We start from the raw sequence: 10,771 nt of genomic DNA on the forward strand, positions 1-10,771 counted from the left end.
TGGAGTTCACGATCCTAACCTGGGTGCAGGTAAGCGCGTGTCAAGCGACACATTTTTTAAAAAAATACGGTGGTTTTTCTGAATCCGTCGGGTTTTCCGACGGCCACGCCCCCGATTTCCGTCGCGTGCATGCCAACACTGATGCGCCACAATCCGATTGCGTGCCCCAAAAACCCGGGGCAATTCGGCGCAAAACGGTAATATTCGGGAAACCCGATGGAAAAACGTGATTCGGGACCTTAGTAAATGACCCCCACAATCTCCACAGACTACCGTATTTTTGGACTATAAGGTGCACAAAAAATCCTTAGATTTTCTCAGAAATCAAAGGTGCGCCTTATAGTCCGGTGCGCCTTATGGCGTACTTCATATGAACAGGGGAAAGAGAGGGAGCCACAGGAAACCCCACAGGACTAACACCCTGCCTGAGGAGGTAAAGAGAAGGGGCAGAGGGAGACCGGTTAACCCCTGCTGCATCACCCTTGCAGCATTAACCCCCAACAGCCCATACCTCTGAGGTCAGAGCTCTGTGACAGGCTGGAGGCACGTTTGCATGGAACTGCAGCTTCCTTGAACTGTGCACAGGTCTGCCACCTGCTAGTCATTTATTGATGGTGCGCCTTATATTCCAGTGCGCCTTATAGTTCAAAAAATACGGTAACTCATGACTCCATCGAGACCTGCTACAAAGCAGGTCCTTATAACATCTCAGTCATTAGTTACATGCTCTGAGGTGCCAACCAATGACAAGACTGGATGACCACAAGGATGATACATTAATCATACATACAGAATTAACCCTTTTAGGTCAAAGATATAAGATGCATATTAATAACTTTGCACAAATGTATGGCCATTCCCACCATGTTCCATGCAGCCACTAGGGGAAAGAGAAAATACAATTTCTATCAGACGTTTTGACCATTATATTACTCTTGGACTTGTGAGCTTACTAGTGCACCTCTAACCCTGAGTTGCTCGTAACCTCGGTGGGGTGCGCAGTCTCATCGGGTCCCTTTAGCATTGTAGACATATTGGGGCACATTTACTACGGGTCCGCAAAACCGCATTTTCATCGGGTTTCACAATTTTTTTCCGTTTTGCCCTGAATCGCCCCGGTTTTTGGCACACATGATCGGATTGTGGCGCATTGGCACCGGCTGGCATGCGACACAAATCAGGGGCCGTGGACGTCGGACAACCCTGATTCGGACAAACCGCGGAATTTTAAAAGCAAATTGTGTCGCAAGATCAGCACTAACATGCACCGGGAAGTCCTTAGTCCCAACTGTGTATACATGTGTATAGGAGAATACACATGGAGAATACACTTGGAGAATAGTTGTCACCTGAGTTCTGGTCACTGCTATTGAAGGTGTGTGGGCACCATACTGTTGCGTGGTATGTAATATCTTGTACAACTTTTTAAGGAAATTCTAAGACGTGTATAAAATCCAGTTCTGAAATCCCCTGACACATTCGCTTCCCGTGGCACAGACATTATCCCGCCTCAGTTTCCCGCTTGCCTCCACCTTGGTAATGAACCAGAATTGGAAATTATTTCATTCCTAATCTGAAATTCATTAAACCGCATCCTGTTACTCAAGACATCCAGGACATCTAACAAGAGATTCTTGATGGAAGCTTTTGAAGTCCAAACCACATGATCTCTGAAGGATTGTGAAAGTGTTGGTGTGGCACAGATTAACCCGCTAGGATTCTCCTGGAATAACAAAAATGTACAAAGTCCGGATCATTAAAATGGAAAAAATGTGTGGAGATGTGAGCTCAGATATCGTTATGAGCTATCAAACAGACTGAGGATTTGGATCAGTAAAAAATAGATGTTTACTTTGTTGTTTTTAGAGTCACGTTGGCATGTGTATAAGGGCGACTGTGTTGTAGGTAGGGGTAATTGTTTCCATAACACAAGCAAAGCAATTGTTAGGGGCTCTAGGGATCAGGGGGGTCCAAAACACAGTGGTGAGATGCCACCAATTGTTCCAGAGCAGTTGAATAAGAAATTGGAATGCCGACCCACATCCTCCAGATGCCATCAACACAATGGGGCACATTTACTTACCCCGCCGACAGAGTTCACCCGAAGTGGTTTGTCCGACGACAATGCCCTGTACCGCGATTCACTAAGATTGTGCGCCCAATATCCTGCATGTGTCGCTTGCCCGATCAGGTCCCCGGAGTTCACCTGCTTCTTCTTCCCGGTGCATGTAAGTGCATTGGATTCGACTTACTGGGGCTCATTTACTAAGGGCTCCGTGGCCGCACTTTCGTTGGGTTTCCCGAATATTTCCGTTTTGCGCTGAATTGCCCTGGGATTTTGGCGCACGCGATCGGATTGTGGCGCATCGGCGCTGGCTTTCATGTGTCAGAAATCTTGGGGCGTGGCTGTCGGACAACCCGACGGATTCGGAAAAGCCGCGGAATTTAAAAAACTAAATGTGTCGCAAGATCAGCAGCAACACCTACTGGATATCGGGCGCACGACCTTAGTGAATCCCGGCGGAACCCGAATCCACGTCTGACAACGCGCCCCGGGATCGTGACTGGATCGGGTAAGAAATGAGTCCCAATTTGAATATTAAATCCCACGCTCAGTACGAATCAGTCGGATCGTCCGACAGCACGCCCCCCCCAAAATCCGATGGGGTGCGACACAATCATCTACTAAATAGCTGTCACAGCGGCGCATATCCCGAAAATTTTCAAAATCAAACAAAAGTGCGATCCACGGACCCTTAGTAAATAAGCCCTATTATTTTTCTGTGGATACTCCTTGGTCTGTCACTTGGGGGTAAAGCTCTGCATTTGGGGGGGCCACTAGATAAAACTTTGCTTGGGATTTCAGAAATCTCAAATCCACCCCTCTTGAATCACCCATGGGGTGGAGTTGCTTTGCTTACGTAGAGGGTGCAATGGTCTTTTGAGTGCAAGAGATTAAACAGCCCTCCGATCAAACATTGATGGGATTGTTGCATAGTTTTCCTTAAAGATTCGCACAGACCACGGTACAGGGATAACTGTTTACAAATCTGTACACTGCCAACCTCCTCCTCACCAAGTGAGGGACACATATGATCCAAAGAGGCCTGCAGCTTATCTAAGGCCGACTGCTCCTTCATTCCAGTTGTGTTATCACAAAGTTTTCCATTGATCGATAGCGGAGAACTCTGTGACTCGAATAATTTTATTCAGCCTTGGGAAAGTGAATTGAATACGACTTTTTCTGAGGTTAAACTGATACTACAAGACTCTTCAGGCCCCTCTTGATGCATTACTCTGGTAGAGAACGCCGGTGGTGCTCGATCACTACAAGACCAATATTTCTGATCAATGCTGGAGATGTTTGAAAGGCTCATACACACATTTGTGGTGGGATTGTGAAAATATTAGCTCTTTCCGGGCGGCATGACTAATCATGACTGCAAAAAATATTATCGCCCTACATTGGCACTTTCTTCACCATCTTACTGGCTGAACAAAGTTTCACAATTATACTGCCTAGAGGAAATAAATGCCCTTTGAAAATCAAAAATCCCAAAAATTTGGTTCCCTTGGATGGAAATCTTAAGCTCTTGTAGCCCCAGTTTAATGTTTATGCACTCATGGCTACTCAGTTTTATGACACATAAGGTTACAAAAAGGGGCAGATTTACTTATCCGGTCCTGTTGCGATCCCACGGTGCATTGTCTGACGTGGATTCAGGTCTGCCGCGATTCACTAAGGTCGCGCGGCCGATATCCTGCATCCATTGCTTCTGCACCGAGGTCCACTGGAGTTCACCTGCTGCTTTCCGGTGCTTGTAAGTGTATGTCTTGCAACACAATTCTAAATGTCAAATCCCGCGCGTTGTCCGAATCCGTCGGGTTGTCCGACACCCCCCCTCGATCTTTGTCGCGTGCAAGCCGGCGCCGATGTGCCAAGATCCGATCGCGTGTGCCAGAATCCCGGGGCAACTCCCCCGGAAATCAGCAGGAAACCCGACGAAAATGCGCCAGACGGACCCTTACTAAATGAGCCCCAATATGTTTTTCAGACTTTCTCATGTCGGATTATCTACAAGTTTTTTTGTTGATTTTCATTTTCTATCTTCTTTCTAGGTATGAGTTGATGGCAAGCTGTTGGCAGTTGAATTCCAAGGATCGCCCGTCTTTTGAAACCCTTCACAGAGAGTTGGAAACAATTCTTAAGAATTTACCTCCAGCCAAAGATCCTGATGAAATTCTCTATGTCAACATGGAAGAGCCCCTTTCCTCTTCCTTTAGTGAAGATGGTGAACTAGGAGCTGTGGGTGGTTTGGATATCAAGGATTTCGGTGAGGATATTTTCGCGAAAGCCACTTCTGTCACAGCCGAGGTCCATCAACCCGAGAACACCAATCGGTACGTGATGTGCCCCAGTCGTGAAGCCACAAGACTTCTCACAAATGTATCCACAGAACATCCACGTTACAGTTCTACATTAGAAGAGGGGACTTTGGAAGAGCTCTTGGCTGGACAAGGGTCCAGATAATAAGCACGGACTAGATGTTTCCTAAAGACTTCCTCAAGAGTTTTAATCTTGACTTAGGTGAAATACTACCTTCTCGACAACTATCCAAGCATTCCCTTTTCACACAGAGGCAGAACATTTCCTTGGTCTTCCATCTTTCCAACACTTCCATTGTCTATGATGACCAATTCTGGGGGAAAGAAGCTGATGCCCCAGAATTTCAAGCAATATATGAAGTGGGCTACTGTAGATAGCACAGCCCTGACGATGGTTTCACAAACCATTTAAATTGTGGTACAATGTACTATGTTTAAATTGTAAAGAGACTCGGAGCATCCCAAAAATACTCAACATTCGAGTCGGGATGGATGATTTTCACTTCAAATGTTCCAGGGTACGTGTTACAAAGGAGGGACTTTCGTCCTTTTGTTTTAGATGGTTCTACATAATCCTTCACCGAAGACCAGTCCTTCCATTAAGGGAATCATTGAACCAGAACATGGACAAAAATACTTCTTGATTTCTTTAAGTATTACCTATTTCTAGGTCTAAAAGGGTCACACTTTACATTTGTTGTCTATTTGTTCTAACAGTATTTGTTCTCCTCTCAATGTCCACCATGGGTGATAATCTGTGAAAAATAATGGTAATGTTTGTAGTATTACCCTAGGTGGATCATTTTTAGATTGTTGGTGGAACCACTAATGTTCATAGTGAGGAAAAAGGTTTCATATCGCCTTAGATTGGGAACAAGCAGTGAGCCAAGAAAACAGGGGAAGTCCTACAATTGGTTGATTGACCATATCATAAAGTAAGGTTCCAACTTACGACAGCAAAGCTGATATCCCATTGGTTGTAGTTGCAGTAAACCAACGCGTGGCCAGGTTTAGAAGATCATGGCTGCCGTCTTCTCTTCATGGGCTGCCTCTGATATTCTCTGTTCTGAGATACTACATGAGGGTAGTCAAGGCACTTTTTTTTGGATGAAAGCAACCATGTTTTTATGACCTTGTACAACCTCTTTAACTTTGATGATGTATTTTGTCTTATATGTGTTATATCTTCATAAAGTCCAGGCCAAAGTCATAAATAGGTTTAAATTGGAGCATGGCTATATCCCAAAACTCTATGCTCACAGATCTATGACATCAGAAGTGAAGACAGATGAGGACCGGAGATTGGCCAACGAGTGACCTCCCTACTGAAGAACCTTATTTTTGTTGAGATACTTTACATATGATATGGTTTGAGCCTCTGTCGTCTTATACAACTAATATATGCTTAGCCCAAAAATATGTGTCCCTTGGCACCAAGGCTTGACGGCTTGACGGTGTTTGTCAACTTGTCGTAGATTTGGCGACTAAATCAGGAGGTAAATATAATTCAGATTAGATGGTTGGTGGACTTAAAATATATACAGAGACCTTGTATGGAAAAATTATGAAGTCTGGGCCTCTGCCTATAATTTACTATTTACCATTTCTCGAAATGTTGCTAAGGCACCAAGTTCCCGATATAACCTCTACTTCTACGGCCCCGGTAGAAATGGTGGTTTCTCCATCATTGGGAGGTAATGCCAATATCTACCACCGCCCTCACCATCAGTTTAGGTAACAAAATTACTTCCCTTCAGTGCAAATCGGTAGTGAAAGGGAAAATTTTATGACTTTGGCCTCTATGTCGATGTGTAAACTACTTTAGGACACAACTTTCTTCTGCTAAGTAGGTCAATGGATGAATCTTCTAATCCTCAAAATGAAACTATGATACCAAGGAAGGTACAATAAGGCCAAGTGAACAAATCCAGTGATCCAGACTCCGTTTCGGAGGATGTGACTATCAGTATTATCATGTAACTCTATGGAGAGTGAATCTGCACTATGAAATATTCACTCTCTTACAAAAAAATTGTGAGAAAAAGGGAACAGCCCCCGAGGTAGACCTGTGGACCATCTAGTTTTGGTGTTGACGTATCATAAGGCCATGACTATGCTGGTTCTTATCATGGTGGGTTGTACTGATGCCCTTTGCTTCTATCAGTATATAGATTTGGATCAATATATCCAACTACTGTTTTCTATGGAACCTCATGGGCGGTACCCCAACAATTTCCCCACCCCATTGGAGCCTTGTCTGTAGATATAACCCTACAAAACTACCACACCATGTACAAATATTTACACAAAATGTTCACAGAATGTATTTATGGTGATATTCAAATAGTTTGTAAAAATACCTAAAAGGGGCGTGTACATTTATGGCGTGATCTATCGTCATTCTATCGACTGACAGGGCGACCCTGCATTGAAGGGGATTAGGTATTGTTATCAGCACTTTTATCTGTGAAACCCTGCAGTTAAAGGGATGGGCTCCCCTTTTGCTTCTGTTTTAGGCCCTCTATTGGGAGAGAGACCTCTATGATTGTTGTTTGATGTGATGTATGTAGCACCAGCTAGTCGTCACTGCCGCAAACTCATGCACTCTTTTTATGTTTTTTCAACTACTTGTCCCTAATATCTTTCTCCGTAGCTTGAAGGGGTTGTCCAGGCTTAAATAAAAACTATATATCCGGCCAGGGGAGACTATAAAAACAAAAACCCTTATCCTTTCCTCCGCCATCACTCTCATTGTCCCGTCAGTGCCCGTGTCCTTGTTTGTTTACAGATGCAGGCAGTTTCCCGTCCGACTGCTTCTGCTCACCTGATACAGCAAAGATTCAAGTAAAAAGTATTCAGACGGGAAAGCTTCTTCTTCTGTGAACAAACGAGGGCACGGCAGTGATGGGTGGCAGTGATGGGTGGTAGTGATGGGTAGCAGTGATGGGTGGTAGTGATGGGTAGCAGTGATGGGCGGCAGTGATGGGTGGTAATGATGGGCAGCAGTGATGGGTGGTAGTGATGGGTAGCAGTGATGGGCGGCAGTGATGGGCGGCAGTGTGGTTGGCAGTGATGGGCCGCAGTGATAGGCGGTAGTGATCGGCAGCAGTGATGGGCGGCAGTGGTGGGCGGCAGTGATGGGCGGCAGTGTGGTTGGCAGTGATGGGCGGCAGCGATGGGCGGCAGCGATGGGCGGCAGTGATGGGCGGCAGCGATGGGCGGCAGCGATGGGCGGCAGTGATGGGCGGCAGTGATGGGCGGCAGCGATGGGCGGCAGTGATGGGTGGCAGCGATGGGCAGCAGTGATGGGCGGCAGTGATGGGTGGCAGTGATCGGCGGCATTGATGGGTGGCAGTGTGGGAGGTAGCGATGGACGGCAGTGATGGCGGCAGTGATGGCAGTAGTGATGGGCGGTAGTGATGGGTGCCAGTAATGGGCACCAGTGATGGGCGGCAGTGATGGCGGCAGTGATGGCGGCAGTGATGGGCGGCAGTGTGGGCCAATGGGAATGATGAAGGAGGTAAGAATAAGATTTGTTACGGCCCCTCAGGGCAAATGTATATATTTTAAGCCTGGACAACCCCTTTAAAGGGAACCTATCACATTGAAAACAACCTCAAATCTCAGAACTCGTCCATTTTAAATAATTCAACTTAACTCCCAAATGCCAGACAGTAACATAACAATCTCTTCTTCACCCACAGTGATCCAGTACTCAGGTCTTTGTCAGTGATTGACATCTATGTTTATGCATTCTGTAGAGTGACAGCTGTCAATCAATGAGTAGGACTTCCCAAATAAGCAATAGATGAATATTTCTGTTGCATCTTTAACAATTTGTTCATCTCCCCCTGATTAGACATGAACAGACCCGATGATCGGGTTCGGCATTAGGGTAAGCCCACCTGTGCCAGACAATATGTCCGGGTCTGGTGGCCGAAACCGACCATTAGGTCCCCCGATCTCTACTCCTGAGCTATAACGTGATGCCCTATATAACAGATCCCCTTTCGAGGTCTAGGATTGGTAAAAAAAAAGTTGCTTTTCAACCTCTCCGAAACAATGCCACTACTGTTTTTTACATGAAAAAAACTTTTCGTATCTTGGTACCCATGGTAACAGACTACGAACAAACACTGTGTAGTCAGATTCTGTAGACACATTATCATATTTACATCAGAGCTAGAAACAAAATGGAAAAAGACGGTCCAGTAAAAAGAATGGAGGATCTGACTACAAGGAGTTTGTAGTCTGTTACTACGCGATCACATAGTTACTATATTATAGGAGATGTGGACATCAATTTATTTAAACTATTTAGAAAACTTCCTTAAATGAATAATTATGAATGAACAATTCATTTTGAAGATGGACTTTTCCTTTAAGGATTTCTGAGGTTGGACCACTGAATGCGATCCCATGTGACATTCCACTAGTCATCGTTACTGTACAAGTGCAATCAAATCTGAATATTTTCCTGAATTTGTGTTTGTCTGGAGAAACCTCTTTGGAATTTCACTGCATTTACAGAATTTTTCTTTGCGGATATTCCAGTTACTTGTTACAATCAATTTTGTTATAAATGTACATAAATATTTTTTGTATATGAAATGAAATATATATTTCTTTACACTTTGCTGATAGAGAAGCTTAAATGGTCAAATAAATGCTTATTTTTAATCAAATGTTGTTGATTAATACATTTCTTATTATTACTGTTATGATACTGTATATCTGCAATAGATAGTTCAGCTAAATTAGTTTGTCTCTGATATATACAAATAATACAGTGTGATATACAGACGTACAGCATATATACACACATACAGTGTCATGTACAGACGTACAGCACATATACACATACAGCGTCATATACAGAGGTACAGCATATATACACACATACAGTGTCATATACAGACTTACAGCATATATACACACATACAGCGTCATATACAGACGTACAGCACATATACACATACAGCGTCATATACAGAGGTACAGCATATATTCACACATACAGTGTCATATACAGACTTACAGCATATATACACACACAGTGTCATGTACAGACGTACAGCATATATACACACACAGTGTCATGTACAGACGTACAGCATATATACACACACACAGTGTCATGTACAGACGTACAGCATATATACACACATACAGTGTGATATACAGACGTACAGCATATATACACACATACAGTGTCATATACAGACTTACAGCATATATACACACATACAGCGTCATATACAGACGTACAGCATATATACACACATACAGCGTCATATACAGAGGTACAGCATATATACACACATACAGTGTCATATACAGACTTACAGCATATATACACACACAGTGTCATGTACAGACGTACAGCATATATACACACACAGTGTCATGTACAGACGTACAGCATATATACACACACACAGTGTCATGTACAGACGTACAGCATATATACACACACACAGTGTCATGTACAGACGTACAGCATATATACACACATACAGTGTGATATACAGACATACAGCATATATACACACACAGTGTCATGTACAGACGTACAGCATATATACACACATACAGTGTGATATACAGACGTACAGCATATATACACACATACAGTGTCATAAACAGATGTACAGCATATATACACACATACAGTGTCATAAACAGATGTACAGCATATATACACACATACAGTGTCATATACAGAAGTACAACATATATACACACACAGTGTCATGTACAGACGTACAGCATATATACACACATACAGTGTCATATCCAGACGTAAAGCATATATACACACATACAGTGTCATGTACACACGTAAAGCATATATACACACATACAGTGTGATATACAGACGTACAGCATATATACACACATACAGTGTGATATACAGACGTACAGCATATATACATACGTACAGTGTCATGTACAGACGTACAGCATATATACACACATACAGTGTGATATACAGACGTACAGCATATATACATACGTACAGTGTCATGTACAGACGTACAGCATATATACACACATACAGTGTCATGTACAAACGTACAGCATATATACACACATACAGTGTCATGTACAGACGTACAGCATATATACACACATACAGTGTCATATCCAGACATAAAGCATATATACACACATACAGTTTTATATACAGACGTACAGCATATATAAACACATACTGTGTCATATATAGATGTACAGCATATATACACACATACAGTGTCATATACAGATGTACAGCATATATACACACATACAGTGTCATATACAAGCATACAGGATACATACACACATACAGTGTCATATACAAGCATACAGGATATATACACACATACAGTCTCATATACAG

General features: G+C 43.3%; 1 protein-coding gene across 1 annotated transcript in view; it reads left to right on the forward strand.

Annotated features, from left to right (window-relative positions):
- Positions 1 to 6,849, forward strand: part of AXL (AXL receptor tyrosine kinase) — a 60,582-nt gene extending 53,733 nt beyond the window's left edge. Inside the window, exon 20 of the mRNA XM_072122975.1 lies at positions 4,120 to 6,849. Within this exon, the coding sequence (XP_071979076.1) occupies positions 4,120 to 4,531 (412 nt within the window). The 3' untranslated portion in view covers positions 4,532 to 6,849. The remainder of the gene's footprint in view (positions 1 to 4,119) is intronic.
- The last annotated feature ends 3,922 nt before the right edge of the window (positions 6,850 to 10,771 follow it).

The sequence above is a fragment of the Engystomops pustulosus genome, chromosome 9, assembly GCF_040894005.1.
Source record: "Engystomops pustulosus chromosome 9, aEngPut4.maternal, whole genome shotgun sequence".
Taxonomy (NCBI): domain Eukaryota; kingdom Metazoa; phylum Chordata; class Amphibia; order Anura; family Leptodactylidae; genus Engystomops; species Engystomops pustulosus.